We start from the raw sequence: 24,072 nt of genomic DNA, 5'->3' as shown, positions 1-24,072 counted from the left end.
GTCGAAAACAATATAGATCTCCAGGACTGTAGAGGATCTGCTTGTTTCCAATCCTCAGTGTTATACTATGAACAAATCAGCCCGCCCTTCCTGATGGACAAATGGACATTAAGTGAGTTGATCGAGGGGCTAAGGGAATATATTTATTTGCTGGACACAGAGCTAGTAGATACTTTCACAATTTAACTTTGACATGTCGCAAACTGTTCAAGTCAAAAGTCTTTTTACAGTGAACTCAATTAACTGGATTTTGGTAGTGAAGTGAGTTATGATTTAACATTTTGTGGGGACAGAATTTCAGGAGCAGCGAGCGGCGCCTTTAAGACAAACAGCTGAAATTTCACTCAAAGTGGAATTGCAAGTGTCTGGATTTGGGGAATAAAAGTCTCGTTTGCTCGGTGCTGGTGAATAATTTGTGATTCAGGCTCTCGGACCAGGGTTTTGAAATAATGGCAGGAAAACCAAACCTAGAGGGACAGTACTTAGCTGCAGATGTAAGTATTTATATACTTTTAATATTTGAAAAAATATTTCTTCTTTTCATGTTGTTGAACACATGGGTTTTAAGAGATGTTTATTTGCACGTGGCATAAGTTGGGAGTTGTTTTGCTTAACTTTGCTTGAGTGTCAGCAGTGCCGAAGGAGATTAACGAATTTGATTTATTGTACATTTGTAGGTTTTTGTCATGAAAGAGAAACGCGTTCACCGCTCGAGCTGTGTGAAGTTTGGGACGCTGCTGGCTCTGGTGGTGATTTTGCTTCTACTGGGTTCCTTTGGTGCTCACTATTACTGGGAGCAGAGGGAGAGCAAGGTGAGAAACGACCCTGGTTAACAACTAAGCCTCGATCAGTGTTTGATTGCCGCACTCAGTCCGACTCCAGTGGGGGTCTTACTATGTAAAAAGAAAACAAAAAAAAATATGAACAGCAAAAGTCAAAGCTGCAAACAAATTTAAAAAGTTCGAGATTTCAAGATTCAATAGTGGAATGGTTTTCTTCCAGTGGCGATATGCACACGGTATTAATGATGTCGAACCCAATGCCTCGCAATCTTTCTTTTCGACCTTGTTCCCAAGTTTTGAAAACTCCTGCGAGAATTTGAGGGTACACTCTAAAAAAAATCAGTCTTTCCCCACACGGGAGTCCTGAGGACCCCCACCCACCCCCACGCCCTCGTATATCAAATCCTAAAATGTGCTGGATTAGTGGTGTCTTGGTCCAAATTCGGGGGAAAAAAAAGTGGTTCAATGTTTTAATCGTCACGTCTTCAAAGTACGTTCGGGAATATATAATTCTCCTTGGGATTGAAAGGTTCAGGCAGGTGTACTGTCTGGCAATGACTGCTGGTGTGTGTCGAGTTCAGGGACGATTATTTTAATAAACCCAGATGTTTTAAGGTATTTCCCATAAACTCTGGATTCCCCAAATCAGTTTACAACCAAGTTATGTCGTCCTGAAGTGCACTTGCCCCTGTGCTTAGTAAGTTCACACATATATACGATATTGGACAAACAGCTTGTTTTTAATTGGTGTTGACTAGGAGACAATTAGTGGGCCGAATGCTGGTGAGACCTCTCCTAGACTTCTTTAAAAAATGCTGTGCAGTCGGTGATGTACACCTGGGAGAGCAGACAAGGCTTTGATTTAACAACTGAACAGAAAGACACGTCAACACTCCTTCAGTTAGATTTTGTCGGCAGTCTCTGAAATGGAACTTAAACCCATGGCCTTATGTCTCAGAAGTGAGACCAGTAATCTTGTACCAATGCTTCCATCAAAAAAATAACAGGCGAAGGAATGCTAGGCCGTACCTTTCAACATCAGTCTGCTAATGTCACCGACAGAACTCTCTAATCGTTAGTGCTCAAATTACATCATGATTTCAGTGCTGTACTGGCACCCGTACCCGAATTTATTTATTAATAATAAGCTGCAGACTGGCAGTTTAGTGATCTCCCAGCAGAATGGAAAGTGGAACTTTATGGAATTGGTGCCAATTGAACCAAATTAATAAGCAGCCAGACACAGAGCTGTGTCGCGTGCTGAGAAGATACCCACAGGTTACTTGCACCATTTGACTCATACTTATCAGTGACTGGAATAGTCAGATCTTCTCCCTTTGCCTCTTACTGGGGGAGCTGCTCGATTTGGGGAAGAGGGCAATTAGGAGGTTAAGATGTGCCCGGGAGAAGCTGATAGGGCTGAGTGCCTCCACACCACTTACATGCCAGGAGCCATGAAACAGGGAGAGAGAGTATTATGTTGCTGCAAGGACTGAATGTGACTCATCATGTCTGCACCAGCTCTTTGAATGGCCATCATCACTTAGTACCATTTTCCCAACACCCTTACACATTGTAATCACCTTTTGAATGCCTCAGTTGAATCTACTTCCACTGCACTTTCAGGCAGTGCCTACCTAATGCAACCCAAATCAAAAAGGTTGTTGGTACACAGCAGGGCAGGCAGAGAAATAAACAATTAAACTTTCAGCTCCGTGACCTTGAAAGGTAATGAAAGGTCACAAATCTGAAACATTAACTGCGGTTTTCCCTCCACAGATGCTACCTGACCTGCTGAGTCTTTCCAGTATTGTGTTTTCATTACTTATCAACACATCTGGGCACAATTTTGCCAGTAGGCTTCAGGCCAACACCATCGAGATCAAATGGGTATGAGATATCTATGGGGAATGATCCCTCCCCTGAGACTTTCCTGGTCAATTGGTGGCCAGACCAGGAACTCACTGCCCATTTCAGAACAGTGTTTGAATGCTCGCAAAGGTGGAGAGTCAGCAGAAGATTCTGCAGGACAGAAGCAGCAGTTAGATACTGAGCAAATGAGAGAGGGCATCCCAAGATAAAGGTGCTTTTCCTATAATCCTAACTTCAAATATTGGCCTTAACAGCATGCTTTGGATCACAGGGTGTATCCAAGTGGTTCTTTTTGGATTCTGTTAAATATAGTTAAGAGAAGACTCGACAAATGGCAATTTGTTCAAAGGTGGGTGTTTACTGAGTAATAATAATAACGATAGAACATAGAACATTACAGCCAGTATAGGCCCTTTAGCCCTCAATGTTGCATCGACCTGTAAAACCAATCTGAAGCCCATCTAATCTACCATTTAAATGCCCTTAATGTTAGCGAGATATTACTGTTGCAGACAAGGTATTCCATGCCCCTACTACTCTCTGAGTAAAGAACCTACCTCTGACATCTGTCCTATATCTATCATTCCTCAATGTAAAGCGATGTCCCCTCATACTAGCCATCAGCATCCAAGGAAAAAGTCTCTCACTGTCCACAGTATCTTATCTTCTGATCTTCTTGTATGTCTCTATTAAGTCACCTATTAACCTACTTCTCATTAATGGAAACATCCTCAAATCCTTCAGCCTTTCCTCAAAAGACCTTCCCTCCATACCAGGAAACGTCCTGGTAAATCTCTTCTGCATGCTTTCTAATGCTTCCACATCTTTCCTATAACATGGCAACCAGAGCTGTACGCAATACTCCATGTGTGACCACACCAGAGTTTTATACAGCTGTAACATGATCTCATAGCTCAGAAACTCAATGCCTCTACCAATAAAACCTAACACACTAATAGCTTTCTTAATAACCCTATCAACCCGAATAGCAACTTTCAGGAATCTATGTACATGGATACCAAGATATCTCTGCTCATCCACGCTACCAAGAGTCTTTCCATTAACTCAGTACTCTGTATTCCTGTTACTCCTTCCAAACTGAATCACTTCATACTTTTCCACATTAAACTCCATTTGCCACCTCTCAGCGCAGCGCTTCAGCTTATCTATGTCCCTCTGTAACCTGCAACATCCTTCCGCACTATCCACAACTCTACTGACCTTAGCGTCATCCACAAATTTACTAATCCATTCTTCCATGCCCTCATCCAGGTCATTTTTAAAAATGACAAGCAGCAGTGGCCCCAAAACCGATCCTTGCGGCTCACCACTGGTAACTGAACTCCAGGATGAATATTTCCCATCAACCACCACCATCTGTCTTCTTATAGCTAGCCAATTACTGTTCCAAAATGGTACATCACCCCCAATTCCATGCCTCCGTATTTTTCTGCAATAGCCTACTATGGGGAACCTTATCAGTGCAGATGAAATTAAGAGTAACAAATGGAAAAGAAAGGAAAAAAGCAACAAACTTCACGCCTTTCTGCCCATCGGGGACCCCTCAATCAATGGCTGGTCTGGAGACTTCAATTCATTCCTGGCACTGTTCACCATCCTGATTCAAGGTGAAGTCCCACTCTCAGAACAAAGCGCTCTCTCTCTCTGTTATACAGTTTCAAAACAGACAGTACAGAAACAGCCACAGAACAACAACAAGCTGCTGGCACAATCTTTGGCCCATAAAAGGAATGTTCACAGGACTCATTCAAGGTGTTGAATATCATCATTAACATTTAGCCCTTCGGCCCATCCAAAACACAGCCAGAACATTATTATTCAGGGAAGAAAATCCTCTCCAGTGGATGGTCTGACTGGAACGCAGAATCCTTTTCTTCCACTGGAGACCACCTGCAGGTAGTTACCTTGTTCTCTACTGCTCCTGGGAAGGTGGAAGACATCTGGAAAACCCCAGTCATGCCTCTGACAATTGGCACTAAATGGCCATTAAGGAACTCAACTGGATACCCACCATTTGCAGACTGACTGTTGCCCCAGCTTTGAGAGAATAGTCCAGGCTAGGATTGAGATAGGGAATTGTTTGTGCGGGCAAAGTTCCACAGTTACCTCCTCCCAATCTGTGACTGGCCTCATTGGCCTCGGAGATTCATTCCCTGGATAAATCGTGTACCATAAGAGTTAGGAAGTTGGATAAAGTGATGTGATCATTATTGTCGAGCTGTAAGCACCACAATGATCTAATTTTGCAGAATTTCCATCTGCTTGAAAAGCTGTTGTGTTTTGTTAGGGTGTTTTTAACATGACTCCATTTAATCTGCCTCACGCGTAGAAAAAGTTGCATTGTGGATGCTAATCTGCAGCCACCACAGTACTAATATGGCTGCTGTCTACACAACAATGCTCCCCTTTACTTGGTAGATCTACTCAACAAATCGGGTTTTCTTTGGGAACTCCACAATAATTTTGGTTTATGGCTTTAAGCATGGCCTTTTCTGCTATTATTGAGATGCTTACACAGTACATGTTTGTTGCCAAAAGAAATGGCCAACATCTGACTGAGTGATAAAAGCCTTCCGGTTCTGTGTCTGACAGTGGCCTTACTCATGAATCCATCTTTGGGGGAAAAGAAATCCATTTGGAGAAATGTATTAAAAAAGTAAAGCAACAGGTCAGTGAGCAAACATGCACTCAGTGCTCTACTGCATTACGCTGACCAGGAAGCCTCATTCTTCACCTGTGCTTAGCTGATCTCAGCAAGAGCAAAAGTGGATCATTACAATTGGTCTCAATAATCTAGATTTCAGGAGGTACAGGGAGAAAACTGACCATATGCTTTGTGACCAAAATTCAGTCATCTTCTGAAAGGATAAGACTGTATTAATCGATGAGATATAGGTCACAACTCACAGCCCCAGGCTAAATATATACTTAAACTTCCACATTTCATTTTCACAAACATTTTTAAAACTAAATCTTGAGCATTAGGTGAGCAGTTTGAGTTTGACTCGGTTGAGATGTCCTACACAATGAGATGTAGGAGCAAAAGTAGCCATTTGGCCATCAAGTCTGCTTTGCCGTTCAATGAGGTCATTGCTGAAGAGCTTACACCCCCGAAGAGCTAAAATGGGATTTTCAAATTCTGTCCAAGACCTTGTTTCTGCCTACCTCTGTAACCATCTGTTACCATGGAACCCTCCAAGATTTTTGTACTCTTAGAATTCTGGCCTCTTTCACCATTCTACACTGGCCTTCAGCAAGCCATCGGCTATGGACCACCTCTGTACTTGAAGCATGCCCTTTTAAACCACTTTTTTGACCAAACCTTTTGGTCCTGATGAAGGGTTTTGGTCTGAAACGTTGAGTTTCCTGCTCCTCAAATGCTGTTTCACTTGCTGTGCTCTTCCAGCTTCACATCCATTGACTTCGAGCATCTGCAGTTCCTATCATCTCCAAGTTTAGTTTATTCTTTCTTGGACATCTGGGTGTCATTGGCTGGGCCAGCATTTATTACAAATGCCGAACCATCCTTGAGAAGATGGTGGTAAGCCACCTTTGGGAACTGCAGTCCTTGGTGTGTAGGTACGTCCACACTTGGAAAGGGAAGTCCAGCAACCATGAAGGAATGCCAAGGGTGGCACAGTGGCTCAGTGGTTAGCGCTGCTGCCTCACATCACCAGGGATCCAGGTTCGATTCCAGCCTCGGGTGACTGTGTGGAATTTGCACATTCTCCCCATGTCTGCGTGGGTTTCCTCCGGGTGCTCCGGCTTCCTCCCACAATCCAAAGACGTGCAGGTTAGGTGAATTGGCCATGCTAAATTGCCCATAGTGTTAGGAATGTGTAGGTTAGGTGCATTCGTCAGGGGAATGGTCTGGGTGGTTACTCTTTGGAGGGTCGGTGTGGGCTTGTTGGGCTGAAGAGCCTGGTTCCACACTCTAGGGATTCTATGAATGACAATGTAGTTCCAAATCCAGATAGTGCGTGGCTTGGAGGAGACCATAATGTGGTGGTACATCTGCTGCCCTTGTAGGTCAAGTTAGCAGCAGTTACAGGATTTGAAGATACTGTCAAAGCAGAAGATATGCAGCTGCACCTGTTGTATAGGAGCTGTGCAAAATTCATCCAGTTAACATACAAAAGGCCATCTAACATCTTTATAATGTTATGTCTGGATATCATATAAGAAAACAGGGTTTTATTATGGGTCTGTTGCAGAGTGTTTGATATATTATTTCTACTAATGAGGGAACCATAAATTATGCATGGTCAATCAGAGCTCAGTGTAAGAGTGACATTGTGCTGCTGTGACATAATGTGGTGATAAGAAATGGATTACTCATGTTAATAGGCTTGTCATCTGAAGTCTTATAGTGCTGGGATTGAAGTTTATTGCTGCTACTGTTTTGGGATACCATGTTTTATAATTCAGCTGAGAAATGATGGATGCTGTCAACTGGAGCAAAATATTATGTTTTCCCTTGGTGCCAGAATTTAGCTTTACACCCTCGCCAATATTTAACCCTCAGACATCTTTTAAAAAGATGCATTGGGTTGAGCTTTACCAGAAATGAGCTGTGTCAATTTCGATAAGAATCATAGAAGGATTCAAGCCATGAGCCAAAGCATGATGTGACGTACACTATTCTGAAACTTACCTCATTACCCATGCAACATGCTCCAAGGCACCCCACCCACTGTATCTTCCATCTCTGTACAAGCTGAGACTGCCCAAGATTCCTGGTGCAATATTTAAAACACAGCTTTTATTAACCAGCTCAAGGTCTGTCAATCTGGAGCTGTCCTGCACGGTTCCTCTGTTTTCACGAATTGTCCCAGACATGGCAGACAGAGGATTATTGCCGTCTAACTTTGCGGACGGGGCCTGGAGGTTCTGGTGGATGCATTAGTACAGAGAATAGCTCTTGTCTTCCCTCAGGACTGGCAGAGGAGACTTACACCATCAGACCTTGCCAGCTTGGTCTTAGTTTACCACCTTGGTCAATGCTGTTTCCAAGTTCTGCCGAAACACACAGCAATGTCACAAGAAGATAAAAGACCTTCTCTGCTACACAGCTAAAGGTGCCGCCATCTTTTTTCTGCTCCCACACACTCACCCTGCCACTGCACCCACCTTCTCTAACACAGCTGTTGGGGGCAATGTGGAGAGAAAGTATCTCCACTGGAAAGCTGCAACCCCAGCTGTGGCCCTCTGGGAATGTTGGCTGTTTGTGATTGGGTGGGGGAGGGCATAGGCATCATTGAACGCATGTACCACTGCCAAGAGGTCATTTTCCTTTATGTTACAGGCTCCAGCCTCTGCAGGGGACCACATGCCAACTGGAAAATTCCAGACCTTGTGAAGTTTGCCTTTTTTAAGCATAACCAATTGGTTGCCTACCTTTAATGGGCAAATAACCACAACACCCCTCACAGAGACAACTTACTTCAAAATAAGTTGGAGATGGGCACATGCCAGCAGCCTGGCATCCTAGCTGGTCCTACAAATTAGACAGCACACCCGCTTCCAGACCCATTACTTTTGCTGGATGAAAAATCAATTCTATTCAAACCTTGCAGAACAGCATGTAAAGTAAATATTTTTTAATGCAGCTAATTCACAACCAAGATCAAGATACACCGCTCTCATAAAATATAAATCACTTCTTCAATCTTCAGTGGCATGAAATTACCGTTCAATAAAATGATGACAATGTTGCAAAAGGCAAACACCTGGCAACTCATTTCCTTCTCATGTTATAAAGTTTTGGGTTTGACTTGATATTGCAAAGCTCAGTATTGTAATAAAATGCAAAATAATAACATGCATTAGAAATCTTAGCTTATTTGGGCAATGCAACGTAAAACAGAATGTGGGACAATTAATGTGCTATTTTGTTCTGACATATTTGATTTGTCTACATGACTTACGTGAGCTTAATACCACCCATGGGGCAGTTTAACTATTATGAAGCTTTCCAACTGTTCAAAAATCAATTGCTGTTAGTATAGCAATGCAGAAAGCTTAGGAATTAAAAGATAAGAAAAAATGTCTTGAGAACCCCTATCTACTGTCATTATTACATGTAAGTAATTATTTCTGTGCACTGATTACTTCCAGCGCTGATCTTGTCTATCATAAATAAGCTTATCAAAGGGCAAAATAGAAATGACAATGTGAATCAGTCTAATGTCCCTGTCATGTGAGGCAGCTGTTCAATAATGATTTAAATTTTCCAAGCAACATATTTTGCTTCGCCAAATGCCAGCGTACACAGCACAGAGGAGCAATAGCTTTCAATTAGAGGCACTCAGCTCCTTAATAATTCTCAATTCTCCTGAATTATGGGTGCTACGTGATGAATGGCTGTGGGCGCTGTGACTTGGTGAATGACAGGTAAATAAGCTGAAGGGAAAGAAAGAAAAGATGGGCTTTGCTTCATTCTAGAAATTGCATTTTTAGCCAGGTACGTAGGTAAAGTAGAAACGAAAGATCAACCAAGTTCAAACAGCCTTAACTCTCGAATCACCTCTAAGTTATCTGATTTCCTGTTAGCTCTGTCAATAATGCTGAATGCTTTATGTTACATTGAACAAGCTCCAAATGGCAGGAAGGTAGGAACGTGAGTACACTATTCAGCCCTTCAAATATATTGAATGATATGACTGTTTACTGATTAATTTACGAGAAAACTAATTATGAATGTGCCAGAATGAAGCTGGTGGCAAATCAGATGTGGTGCAGTCAATAATTGCATTTTGTATAGTTGCAGAATGCTAAAACTATCTTCCTTATTTAATTTTATGTGATTTTTAAAAAAATTATGCTTGCAGGAAAAGTTTATATCATAAAAGTTACATTTCATTGTCATTTTCAACACATTGATTCAATTTTTTGTTTAAAAAAAATCAGAATGTTAATGCATGCTGGTTCTAATTTTCATTTGAGCTGTAAAGTCAATTGAGATTTGGATTTTAAAATAATCCAAAAAGCAAATGTGATGGTATTATAGCTCTGAGGTATATTTTGTCCTTTTTATCTGAAGAAAGCTTGAGACAGAGATTCAAAGCAATCTGCTCAAAGCCAATAAAGTAAACAGCTTGTGAGGCCTTTTTAGTTTAAAGTTGAAACGATAGATGCAGCCTGAATGGGTGGGGTCAAGCTCACACAGAACCAGAAATTTTAGTTTTAGCTTTCTGCACTTGCTGGGGTCTTGAAGCTGGATGTGGAACCTCTTATTCCTCCCTCAGTTACAGCTAACAGCTGAGGTTCTCTTCCTGCTGCTAGAAATGGAATGTGAGACAATCTGTTTTAATGAATTTGCCTTTGCCAAGGGTGTTTATGGGATGTTACACATTGGAACAGTTAATTAGTAGTAATTATGTTTATTAATTTGTTAAGCATTTCAATAGTTGCAGTTAAGTCAATTCTTTTTTTGTCTGTATTTTACAATAATGTAAAAATAGTACATTTTGCTTAATGTCAAATAGTTTGACCAATCAAATTGCATCTGGAGTGTAATGCCTTTACAATAAGAAAATGTGAAGGTCTAGACTACCTTCTTGATATATTTTTGAGGGGATTTGGTCTCATCCATAATTTAAGAGTGTATAGAACAGCTGTGAAGAATATTTTTGAAGTTAGTTCAAGGAGCAGCAACGATACATACACAATTTTATAGAGTTGGCATCCTAGTATTTTATGGATATGTATCTTTCCTCAGTGCACACTCTCTTTGCTTGAGCTCAAAGTATTTTGCTGAAATTTCCTTCTTTGCTGTGCCTTTGACTATGAGATCATTGTTATTTGCACATTTTAATGAGAAAAATGTTTTCTCTTGAAGAAGAAGCAAGTTAAATGCATGATCAAGTGACAAAGAATAAGAAGGATAAGTTCTGATAAGTGTGATGAGATCAGAACAGGAAAGGCACAAGTGGAACGTGCATTCTAGCATTGAACAGTTGGCATCAATTATCAGTTTGTGTTATGCATTTTATTCTTGAAGTGTTCTTGGTTGGGGAAGAGGCTGGAAAGAGAGCTAGGGCTCTTTCCATTAATCTAGAATTACCTTGAAAAAAAACATCATACCTCCTCCAAACCTGTATGACTCTAAAATTCCCCCAACAGCCTGGTAATGAAAAAAATCAACTAATGAGACCAAACAGTGTCAGTGTCAAGACTAATTCTCAATGTCTAGATATTAGCCAGTGCCCTCATTTCCTGAGATAAGTCCCTGTTTGCCCAATAAATTGTTAAATAAATTGTAGTTTGGTTCTTGATCAAAACGTTTGACAGACTTTTTATGCTGTGGAAGAGCAGAATGTTCAAACAGATAGCACATATCAGCTATTTCCAAGGTCAGTACGTGGGAATTAATTCCAGCAAGTCTGGGACAGACTTTATGCTCCAGCAGATGGCAGATGTTGAATGGGAACAGGGACCTCCTGGAAAGCTACAGACCCAATATCTAGACTTGATTGTTTGCAAAGTCTAGGATTGGTTTTTCAAGAGTCTGGTTAGAAACTATTGAGGTCAATTTTGTGGGGTTTTGAAAGTTTTAAGTTTACTGTAACAAAAACAGAAATTGCCAGAAGAGCTTAACAGGTCTGGTAGCATCTGTGGAGTGAAATCAGAGTTAACAATCCGGGTCAAGTGATCCTTCCTCAGAACTGATAGCAGTTAGGAAAATGTTGGTTTATATGAAGAAAATAGGGTGGAGGAAGGTGGTAAAGAGTAAACAATAGGTGGGGAGAGAGCCCAAAGAGAGAGAAGAGCAGTTGGACAGATAAAGGACTGGATAACTGCCTGACTGGGAGGATGATTAGAGTGGTGCTGGAAAAGCACAGCAGGTCAGGCAGCATCCAAGGAGCAGGAAAATTGACGTTTCGGGCAAAAGTCTTTCATCAAGGCAAATTTCCTGCTCTTCGGATGCTGCCTGACCTGCTGTGCTTTTCCAGCACCACTCTGATCTAAACTCTGATTTCTAGTATCTGTAGTCCTCACTTTTACCTGGGAGGATGAATAGCTGTTAATGGGGACTGTTAGTGGCTAACAATGGGCTGTGTTTAATAGCAGGCTATGAAATAACAAGGCCTGATATGTGAGGGTAGGGATAAGGACATGGGATGGCTCAAGCCCTAAAGTTATTGAACTCTATATTGAATCCAAAAGGCTGCCGGGTTCCCAAGCAGAAAATGAGATGCAAATTCTTCGAGTTTGCATTGAGCTTCACTGGAACACTGCAGCAAGCCTGAGACAGAGATGTTGGCCAGGGAACAGGGTGGTGTATTAAAAGTGGAAAGCAACTGGAATATCTATCTTTCTTGTAGACAGAACATAGGTGTTCTGCGAGCAGTCACCCAGTCTATGCTTTGTTTTCCCAATGTGGAGGAGACCACACTGAGAGTAGCAAATGTGGGCCCTTGGATACTGAGGAGGGAGGAGGTAAATGGGCAGGTCTTTCACCTCCTGCGGTTGCAGGGGAAGATACAATGAAGTGGTTGGGATTGCTGGGAGTGAAGGAAAAGTAGACCAGGATGTCCCATAGGGAATTATCCCTGCGAAAGGCTGATAAGCCGGGGGGAGGGGAGAGGTGGAATATGTGTCTGGTAGTAGCATCTCACTGGCAGTGGTGGCAATGGTGGCTAATGATCCTGTGGATGGGATGCTGGTGGGATGGTAGGTGAAGACAATGGGGTCCCAATCCCTGTAGTGCGAGGAAAGTGAGGGATGAGGTGCAGGAGAGGGTTTGGATCTGACTGAGGGCCCTGTCAACTAGAGTGTTGAGAAATCCTCGGTCGAGGAAGAAGATGGACATTTTGGAGGCATCATCAGAACAGACGAGGAGAAGCTGGCAGAATGGCATACACTTTTCACAGGAAGCAGGATAACTGTGGGAATCTTGGTGTGTTTATAGTGGATACTGGTGGCCAGCCTATCACCAAAAATGGAAATTGAGATGTCGAGGAAGGGAGGCGTCAGATGGACCAGGTGAAAGTGAGAGCAGGTGGAAAATCAAAGCAAAACCGCTAATGTTTCCAATTCCGGATGACAGGGAAGCAGCGGCAGTGATATCGTCAGTATACTGGGTAAGAATTGTGTGTGGGGTAGGATGGGACTGGAACAAGGAATGTTCTATATACTCCACAAAGAGACAGGCATAACTGAGGCCCATGCTGGTACCATGGCCACCTCTCTGACCTGAAGAAAATGAGAAGTTTTTAAAAAAACAACGTTATTCAGGGTTTACAGCATCTGCAGTTCTTTCGGTTTTTATTCAGATTTACTATGTAGCAAATGCAGAAAGGAGAAAAGCTGTTTTGGTTTGGCTGTCTATCTCCGTGTTGTAATAATAGGAATGCACACCTGAAGTGTGTACTTAGTGGCACAGAAACCTCTAGTGGGTGGTTTAAAATGGTGATCTCCCTGAAACTGCACAATTGATGGTAGGCTTAGTGACAAAGGTGTCTGAACACTAGGTTTATAGAATTGTGTTTTTTTAACCTTTTCACAGCAATTATTGAGAATGAGTTGTGTTTTCATATAGATGATTCAAAAAGGTTTATGTTGTTAAAAAAGCAAAACCTACAGGCAAGTCATGATCTATAACCTAAGATTCATGGCTATGGGCCTCATGCTGAAAAGTGGCACTAGCGTAGATTAAGTATAGCTTTGGAGGTACAGACTTGATGGGCCAAAGGGCCTCCCGTATTATATGATTTATGAGTCGGGTACAAATCTAGTCAGAAGCAGGGTCCTTGGTCTTAGTCTGACCACAGTTAAACTATAAATGCTAACAGGAATCCAGAAGGCCAGTTGTAGTTTCCTTTTGCTGTTGGGAAGGAGTCTTTCCTGGCAGGAGTGACCTTTATAAATTCAGGCCCGGATTTTCATCACACCAGACAGCCTTTTCAATGGGGATAGAAATGGCAAAAGTGACTCAAAATGACAAATCCTTTTCCTGAAGACAGTACTTACCATTTCCAAGGGGGCAGGAGTGGAATTAGCTTGGACCTCATGCCTGTGCAGTTGCCAGAGACAACCAGTCCCTTTCTGCCATTTAAAACTCACGTTGGTAACCCCACTGAGTGGAACCTGGAGTAGACAGGATTGACTAGTTCAGAGTCGGTCATTGGTGCATTCATTTGGGTTACCCAGGGTACCCTTTAGTGAGCTGTGGTAGCCCAATGGACATGGCTTCAGAACACCTTAAAGATGGGGCTTCGGTGCCCTTTGAGTAGGGGAGCAGGGCAAGGCTGGATACATCTGGGAGATGGGCTGATGCACATCTGAGAGGGAAAATGTTGTGTGCTCTTAGGGGAGGCAGTCAGGTCACCTTTATGATTATCTTCTCTTGGAGAACAATGTGTAAAGGCTGCATAAATACCCTGGGATGATCAAATTTGTCAGGAGGTTCACACCTGTAAAGACGTGTCAATGCTATCATGAAGTGTGCCGAAATGTCAAAACTATCAACACCTCTCAAAATTTTTAATGAGTATCTTTTTTTCCTTAGGACAGTTATCTGTAATGTAGGACTTTAACGAAGAATAATGAATTACCTGTTCTCCTGTGTCCATAGATAGTTGTAGTTTCTAGGTGATTTGATAGGGTAGGCGAAGGGAGAAGATGTGCAGAGAAATAGGCACCATATTAAATCATGTGAGGGCAGCACGGTGGCTCAGTAGTTAACACTGTTGCCACACAGCACCAGGGACCCAGGTTCAATTCTAGCCTCAGGCAACTGTCTGTGTGGAGTTTGCACATTCTCCCAGTGTCTGCCTGGGTTTTCGCCAGGTACTCCGGTTTCTTCCCACAGTCTAGGTGAATTGACCATGCTAAATTGCCCATAGTGTTCAGGGATGTTTAGGTTAGGTGCATTAGTCAAGGGTAATATAGAGTAGGGGAGTTTGTCTCAGTGGTTTACTCTTCGGAGGGTCAGTGTGCACTTGTTGGGTCAAATGGCCTGTTTCCACACTGTAAGGATTCTATTATCTATGATTAACATATATAATGTAAGGGGTTATGGGTAGAGAATCACAGGGTGGTGTTTGGTGTTATAAGGAGCCATGGGAAATGGGGAGCACACAATGTGAGGTTGAGTAAGAGGGATATGAGAGTAAAGGCGGGTGATAGGGTTTATATGTTAGTATCTTAGTATAATTATTGGATGCACTTTTGGAGCCCTCAGATAGGCTTTCTGCAGAGCATGCTTTGGCAGGTGGTCTTGACTCATTCCAGATTGACTGGCCCAGTTTCCATTTTAACCCATTCCTCTGGACTGAACATGGGGAGTACAGGCAACCATGTTTACTGATCAAGTGTGCAGAGATGAGAGTCCCTCCGCCACTGCACACTCCATCCTGGGAACAAAATCAAGGCCTTAGTCCTGCCAGCATGACCATTAACATGGTCAGAAAATTATCCCCAGTGTAGGCCAAAGCCTGGGACTGGATTTTATAGGTGTTGCACTGTCCATTCCCTCAGCGAAAACAATTTGGTTAAGGATGCCAGCACGCAATCCTGATGACCGCCCTGCATCAACATAACACCGGAAGCAGCAGTATTGGCTTTAAAGCCCAGCATTTGCCCATTTCTCAGGAGGCAGTTCCACCTCAAAGACCTACCAGAAAATCAAAAGGCCGACAACTCTACTGTCCCAACAGCACCAGCCGGAGGTGATGGCCACTGCTGGGACTGCAGGTTCTGCGATGTTGCCAAAGAGTCCTGTTAGCTTTGGGTTTGGAGAGTCTTGGCAAGAGGTGTGAGGAAGATGTTGAGTTCGAATGACTGGAAGAAAGGTTAATGCCCTTAATGCAGATGGGGAAAGGTGTCCAGTTGATCCAGGGGACATACAAAGGGACCCCTTGCCTGATAACAGTACGTTTCCCTCATTAGATGGTAAATTGAAGGTTCTAGTAGACCAAGATTGAGAGAAGGAGGGAGCAGGCTGGAATAGACAGTGGTGGAGGGGTTGTTCTATCCATGTCTCCCCAACCCCTCATGAAAGTTGAGACAGTTAAGAGGCAGGCAGGTAGTATGCAGGAAGTCCACCCACTCGACATTTCCTGTTTCCTGCCTCCTTCATCTTCAACCCAACCAGGAGGGAAGTATAAACCCCTGCTGTACGATCTCAAAACCATGATTCTGATGTAAAGAATGCAGGTGAATATCAAAAAGCATAGAAAGGCAGAAGGAAAGTAAAACCATTCAGGAAAATGTGTGAGAATCATCAAGCCAAGAAAATGGAAAGAACTGAGATCAAATGGAGCAGTCTAAAGCAAAGGGCCAGATTTTTTCTGCAGATGTGCAGGTTTTGTGACAAGCCATAATATGAGATACTCTGCTCCAACTGCCTGTGTAATGAGTCACATTTTTAAAAAAAATTATTGAAGCACAATTGCATTCCTGAGCATGAGTCAAAAAGCTTATTAATGACTGTCAGCAATACTGAGACCTTCAAGTGATTCTAACGCTAATCTCCAATTTTTAGGTAATCAATCAGGTGTCACACTTACCTTTTGCAGATTTAATTTGGGTTTTCAAAGATTAAGTGATCATAATGCTGAACCAGAGCCAGGAATCACTAGCTTCTTCTGTATTTTGGTGTACTATACAAATCTTTTAGAGCATAGTCAATTGTGCAACATCCCCAAGTCGGCATAATTATTGATCTATTTTTAATGTGAGAAGGTGCATTTCGTTAAATACTTAATTTACAAGTTGCTATTTTTGTTTAATCAATGAGAGCTGAATTCTGTTGTAAAACCACTAGAAAGCTATTTGAGTCTAATCATTTTCGGCAGATAGTTTACACACTAGATAAAACTGTAAGTAGAGAGGGTAGAATTACCTTGGATCTAAATGTCTTTGCTGTCAAACGCCAGCAAAGAATTTCATATCGTGTGGCTTAAGGTATGCTTTATGGAAAGCAAGCCAGACAAAACAATTTAGTCTCACGGAAGGAAAGACGCTTCCCTGCTGCTGTGAATTTCAGAGGTGCAAGAAAGGTATACAATTGGTTCTCCTATAATATGTGTTTCTTCAATGTAAATTGGCTTTAATGCGATTGAAGAATTTAGACAGTTGTTTGTAGAATGCGAACTTTCCTTACTTGTATTGGCTTTAATGCAATCTTCACCCCATTATTTTAAATAGTGTGGCTATTGCGCGATTTTCTTATAAACTGAGATCTCACGAGAACAGAACTATCACGTTTTGGCAGAACTGACTACCTGGGAAATGAAGTGTACTATCTTATGTTTGGGGGATTAAACAATGAAATATGGTGGGTCACCACAGATATCTTTCACATCCATAGACTGTTACAAAATATCAAATTTTTGGATCTGTGCTTTAATTTGGGTAAAATGGAGGTCATTGACTTGCAGTCATTTCCACAATATCTTTGACGTAGGGGAGAGTGGCTAGGGTTTATGGATGCATTTTGTCTGCTTGTTGGGATTTGTTGCTGAGAAATCAGTGGACTGTTTTCATTGGGTGCCCGTTCTTTTTGAATATACTATACTGATTTCCCTCTGTTCTGTATAGTTCCTCTGTGCTGCTGTGTGTGGTGGCTCATTGAAATAATGTTCTAATGCAGCTTCATTTGAGGGTGTTGGGGTGATGATTCTGTAGTTCAGTATTTGGTCCGTATGTGTGGATTTCCTGTAGATGCTGGTTTGAAGTTCCCCTTTGGCTGTTCGCGCTCTTGTGATATCTAGGAATGGCAGTTTGTTGTTGTTTTCCTCCTTTTTAGTGAATGTTATGCCAATAAGGGTGTTACTGATGGTCTTGAAGGTTTCCTATAATTTTGTTTTGTTTAGTGATGACAAAGGTATCATCCACATAGTGGACCCAAAGTTTGGGTTGGATGGTTGGCAGGGCTATTTGTTCGAGTCTCTGCACTACTGCCTCTGCTAAGAACCCTGATATCAGAGATCGCATGAGTGTTTCCTTTGGTTTGTCTGTAGATGTTGTTGTTGGTGAAGTGGGTGATAAGGCAGAGGTCCACTAGCGTGATGGCATTGTCCTTGCTGATGAAGTTGGTGGTGGTTGGTGTATGTGTCTTTGGTTCTTCTAATAATGTAGTCAGTGTTTCCTTGGCCAGGTTGATGTTGATGGATGCGAACAGGGCTGTTACGTCAAAGGAGACCATTATTTCATCTACTTCTACCTTGGTATCTTTGGTCTTCAGGAATTCTTGAGTGGAGTGGATGGAGTGGAGTGAGTCTTCTACTCAGTGTATTAGTCTTTGGTGTCGCTCCTTGGCCAATCTGTAAATGCTGTTCCAGGCAGCAAGACCATGGGTCTGAGGGGGGCTCCGGGTTTGTGAATTTTGGGTAGAAGCGTGGTGTGCTGGATCCGTCTGCTTTTTTGGAAGTCGGTCTTATTAACTTCTCCAAATTTATGAAGTTTTCTGAGTAGGGCTGTGATTCAGTTCTCTAGTTGTGGAGTCAGGTCTATCACCACTTGTTGTTAAGTGTTGGTATCTGCAAGTGGTGAGTTTGCTTTCCCAATATAGAATTCTCTTTGATTTAAAATGACGACTGTCAAGTGTCCTTCGTCCTCCAGAGACCTTTCTTTAGAACAATTTGCTCAAGGGGTTGGGAATGTTAGTGATTAAACCATCCATTTACTTGGCTGGTGCAGTGGCTCAGTGGTTAGCACTGCTGTCTGGGATTGCCATGGACCTGGACTTGATACCACCCTCTGACAACTGCATGGAGTTTTGAATACTCTCCCCCGTGTCTGTATGGTTTTCCTCCGGGTGCTCCAGTTTCCTTCCACAGTCCAGGGATGTGCAGGCTAGGTGGGTTAACCATGGGAAATGCAGGGCTACAGGGATAGGAGAGGGGGTGTGGGTCTGGATGGAATTCCTTTTGGACAGTCACTGTAGACTCAATAAGTCGAATGGTCTGCTTCCACACTGTAGGGATTCTATGATTTATGAGATAGAATGAAGTTGGCTGTCTGGACAATCACCAATTTGTATTTCTACCTGCATACAAAGCCCATGAGGTTCACACCCAGTTTCTGATGGTGTGGGACATGACATAAACATTGCAGCATTGGGTAAAATACTCTGTTGGAGGTAAACTCAAATCAGAATTGTTCAAATATAAATTGGCAAGGAGATAAGAAAAGGTCAGAAATTACAGGTTACTACTTCACTATTAAACAAAATGTATTTGCTATTCAGTTTCTGGTTTAACATTTTGAAAACTTCATTTGTCTCAGACAATGTTTATCCCTCAGTCAACATCACTTAAAACAGATTGCCGAGACATGATCTCAGTGTACTTTTGGAAGCTTGCTCAAGCATCCAAATTGTCTGCTGCCTTTTCCACATTTCAATAGTGGTTGGACTTCAAAACTATTTTATTGACACTAATGTGCTTGAATGCATTTCAGCAGAAGCAAGACAAACAATTGAGGGAGCAGAGAATAATGGCTTGCACTGTCAGATTTAAGAAGGAGACTCAACTGGAGTCTAAATATGTTGACTGGTTGGACCAAAAGACCTGTTTCTATTTTGTATCTGTTATGTGATCCTAGATAATATCAATGGTCGTTAAAGGTATTCTGAAGTGTCAGTCTTTCATCGCATCAAAAACTTCATAAAACAAATTTTATTTTTTTGACTAGTCTTTATTCTGCTAAAGTCAGCAAGACTGCAGGTTACTAGGATCTCATTTACTCTCCGTCAGTTACTTCGTCATGAAAAGTGCATTTTAAATATGCAGACTGTGTGCTAGCCAGAGAACAGGCTTCAGGGCGAATTATTTAATGCAAGCACCTGCCAACCCTCAAGATTTTAGCTCCCAGTGTTAATCACTATTTCTTAATGTTGATTCCAGTCTGAACTTGGCAGGAATTATAGGTTACCAGTGGCAGACAGGAGTCAAAATTTGTGGGGAAGACTTAGGGGAAGGAGAGTTCATGCTCCCACTGAGGATCACAGGTTTCGTAATGAGTTGGTCAAGAGATGGAATAACCGATGAACTGGGAGAGAATTGGAAATCCAGGAATAGGAGATACCCAGGGTATACTTGCAGAGCCAGGAAAAGCATTTTTCAGTACCTTGTCCACAAGGAGACTTTTTGAAGTAGAACTCTGGTCAAGCTGAATTAGCCTTGCTGTGATGTGGCTAAAATGGTCTCTCTTCACCAATGATGTCATTGGGACGTACTTTGAGAACCTCTTTTCACAATTCTTATTGGCATGTTTTTTAAATTATAGATGAATATGTAAAACAACCCATTGGCAGCTTGTGGTTAATATAGAATGAAGCAACCAATCTGCCTTTCTAATTATTTTAGCCAACCTATTCAGATATGTTACAGAACATCTCCAAGGAAGGTGGAACTTGAATTCAAGCATTCTGGTCCCAAGGTAAGGACATTACCCCTGTGTCACAAGAACCCTAATCTTCCTAACATCATCTGAGGAGCTTTAATCTCATGAATGACCATCGTGCAGGATGCTGCTCTGTTGAACAGATTCTTGGATTTTCAAACTAGGCAATGCCTTTTTGGTGGAGCCCTGAATCTGTGGCTGTTGGTGTATAAATTTTCAACTCTCTTCTCTTTCTCCTGGGTAAATCACCACGATTTGCATTTAATTCAGCTATTTATTAAGAAATCTCACAGACAATCAATTACTGAATCAATAATTCAAACCTTATTGCATGTAGCAACTAAATATATGATCCCTCAAGTAAGCAAGTATAAGCCTGTGATCCAACTTAGCTATTACCTGATTTAATGGTGAAATCTGGCCAAGACTTCAACCAATGGTGATCTGTTATTCGGTAGACAGTTTCCAGCGTTTGAGCCTTGCGCAGTGTTTTCTTCAGCTGTTGATTTGTTCTGTTTTCAGTTCTTATACAGATTTCCATCCTTCACGTGATCTTTAAGGTATACCTGAAGTGATATACTTTCTTTTGAGTCCTTCATCCAATTTATTGCTTCCTAATGTTTCTTGTTACATTTGGCATTGACTGTCTGCTCGAAGACACTGCTTCTCTGTGGTTAGTAGTCATGATTTGGAGACAAAATCACACAACACCAGGTTATAGTTCAACAGGTTGATTTGGAAGCACGAACTTTTGGAGCACTGCCCCTTCGTCAGGTGATTCATCACCTGACGAAGGAGCAGCGCTCTGAAAGCTAATGCTTCCAAATAAACTTATTGGGACTATAACCTGGTGTTGTGTGATTTTTAACTTATATCCCTGTGGTTAACTCCTTAACTTTTTCTACAGGGCCATTCTTGTTATTTGTGGCCTTAAAACATCCAGTTTATCAGGCAGGTGTCAGAGTAGATTTGTTTATGCAATCTCGCCAAGACATGGCTAATTGCTTGAGTCTCTCTGTATCAGCTTGTTCCTTATCAGTTTTTTCTGCTTCACAACCACCTGATGAAGGAGCAGCGCTTTGAAATCTAATGCCTCCAAATAAACCTCTTGGATTATAACCTGGTGTTGTGTGATTTATAACTTTCTCCACCCCAGTCAAACACCGGCTCCTCCAAATCAGTTTATTCCAGACAGAGTTATTGCTGTGTGTAATAGGAAATCTTTTGTCACTTCATTCAGTGCATGAACAGTTAAAGTTCTGAAGAGTATAATACCACAGTCCCTCCTCTTTGTTCATTATTTTTAATATGATGAACAAAGACTAGTATTTGACGATTTCATACCAGTAGTGTTCATAACCAAGTTAATTTGCTGCACGATTTGCACTTTAAAATGTACCATTCATTATGTGGTACAGGATACATGCAAATCAATAATCAATAAATGAAGTACAGAATAAATAGTAAATAAATCATAAGAGTAATAAACATGCATTATGCTTCATATTGAAGCTTTAAGATTATCAGGTCTTAACAGAACTAACTCCTTTTTCAACTGCTGTATCTGTTGCTGATGCCAACAGCGAGACGTGATAAATCCAAGTACAAAAAATAATAACAAGATGTGAAATAATGTGAACCCATGCAACTGTATGTACATTACGTGACTATGTTATCCCAAGAATGTTTCTTAATGTTTTTAATATCTGTCTTGATTCTCTGACTATTCTGCTGGAGTACAACATGTAACCTGTGTGCCTTTCCTAAAATCCTTTTTCCAATAAGACATGACCATTTCTCTAGCTGAATCAGTCTCATCAAAAGTTACAGATTTTCTCATTCTGATGTTAACCAATTCCATTATTTCAATGATGTGCTTGGGCGTTTGAGGGTTAATGCAAAATGTTGAATCAGCGGTGGAACAAGATAGGTTATGATAATGATATTCTTTTAAAAATGTTGTGACCGTGTTCTCCTTCACCTGCATATCCAACTCTGATTATGTTGTCTCAAGTGGAACTCAAAATTTCGAGAGTACAGTTAACTGTTTCATTACTGCTGGACTCAAAACCACATGTGGCTTGTCCAGTTGTGCAAATCAAATGGGGACAAACAATAGTTTTATCAGTCTGTTGGCATTCCTTAAGTGCTAACCCTACAAATCTTCCACTCCATCCTCTCCTCCCCATTCTACTGCATAAGGTAGAACTTCCTTAACTCTCATCCAAATGGTGTTTTGGATCACTCCAATATTTTGTATTGCTGTAACATTTAATGGTTTGTCAACTTTAGATATACTATGTTTCCCTAATGCAAGACCTATTCTGTTCCATACCATACATGAATCAGTACTCCATACTTTTATTAATCTCCTTAATTCAGAGATAGAGATTTTCCTTAAGGTTCCTGCACCATCAGTTAACTTCCTTCATTTTGTGTCATTTGCTCATATGGGAACTCCACCCTTTTCCCTTGATTTACATTTTCTCTGTCTTGATCCAACATCCAATTGCCATATATACTACACAAAATTACATTTATTTGATGTTGACTGCTCTTTCCTGCTTGCTTTGTTAACTCGCGAGCATATAACTTGTTAACACACCAGCATGTGATTCTGAGATATTAACAATACGAAATACAGGGTTGTTCATGTGCCCTCTGCCTGATTACTAAGTTTAGAGTCATCATTGTACCTAGTATACCTTTAACTTGAGAAGATAATTGGTTTGATCACTTTTAGCATTCATGTCTATGCCATTAACTATTGAAACACCATAAATGCCTGCAGCAACTCCGATCAAATTTCTGCGATTCGTGTTTTTTGCCCTTCAATTGTATAACCCTTTTGATTAACAACACTCTAAATAATATCTTATTAATGATAGGTAAAGGTATTGAACATTATGATGGTACCTTAATAGCTGAGAGATTCAGATTAACTGGTACCAATTCATGATGGACATTTTCAAGCAACACTAAACCCGTATTTTGCATGACAATCCCACCTTCCTTTTCTTACAGGATGCTCTACAGCATTTTCGGTTGCTTCTGATGGAAGCGTGAGTGTGATCTTAAGTTCTGTTTTCCGGGTAACTACAGACCAGTGAGCCTGACGTCGGTGGTTGGGAAGTTGCTGGAGAGAGTACTGAGAGATAGGATTTATTTATATTTGGAAAGGAATTAGCTTATCGGTGATGGGCAACATGGTTTTGTGCGGGGGAGATCGTGCCTTACCAACTTGATAGAGTTCTTCAAGGAAATGACCAAGTTGTTAGATGAAGGAAGGGCTGTTGATGTCATATACATGGACCTTAGTAAGGCATTTGATAAGGTTCCCCACTGTAAACTAATGGAAAAATTGAAGTCACATGGTGTGTAGGGTGTTCTAGCTAAGTGGATAAAGAACTGGTTGAGCAACAGGAGACAGAGTGTAGTAGTTGAAGGGAGTTTCTCAAAATGGAGAAAGGTGACCAGTGGTAGTGGATAAAGAACTGGTTGAGCAACAGGAAACACAGTAGTTGTTGAAGGGAGTTTCTCAAAATGGAGAAAGGTGACCAGTGGTGTTCCACAGGGGTCAGTATTGGGGCCACTGTTCTTTGTAATATACATAAATGATCTAGAAGAAGGCACTGTTAATATGATCAGCAAGTTTGCAGATGACACAAAGATTGGCAGAGTGGCAGAAAGCATAAGGGACTGTCAGAGAATACAGGAGGATATACATAGACTGGAGAGTTGGGCGGAAAAGTGGCAGATGGCTTTCAATCTAGACAAATGTGAGGTGATGCATTTAGGCAAGTCTAATTCTAGAGCGAATTATACAATGAATGGAAGAGCCTTGGGAAAAGTTGATTGGCAGAGAGATCTGGGAGTACAGGTCCATTGTAACCTGAAGGTTGCTGCACAGGTGGATAGAGTGGTCAAGAAGGCATATAGTACGCTTGCATTCATCGGACGGGGTATAGAGTATAAGAGCTGGCAAGTCATGTTAAAATTGTACAAGACATTGGTTCGTCAGCATTTAGAATACTGTGTACAG

General features: G+C 41.5%; 1 protein-coding gene across 1 annotated transcript in view; it reads left to right on the top strand.

Moving 5' to 3' along the window:
• Positions 1-319: 319 nt before the first annotated feature.
• Positions 320-24,072, top strand: part of tnmd (tenomodulin) — a 202,619-nt gene continuing 178,866 nt past the window's right edge. Inside the window, exons 1-2 of the mRNA XM_043704491.1 lie at positions 320-494; positions 678-812. Coding sequence (XP_043560426.1) covers positions 450-494; positions 678-812 — 180 coding nt within the window. The 5' untranslated portion in view covers positions 320-449. The remainder of the gene's footprint in view (positions 495-677; positions 813-24,072) is intronic.

The sequence above is a fragment of the Chiloscyllium plagiosum genome, chromosome 15 (genome assembly GCF_004010195.1).
Source record: "Chiloscyllium plagiosum isolate BGI_BamShark_2017 chromosome 15, ASM401019v2, whole genome shotgun sequence".
Lineage (NCBI taxonomy): Eukaryota > Metazoa > Chordata > Chondrichthyes > Orectolobiformes > Hemiscylliidae > Chiloscyllium > Chiloscyllium plagiosum.
This window is presented reverse-complemented; position numbering and strand designations above follow the sequence as displayed.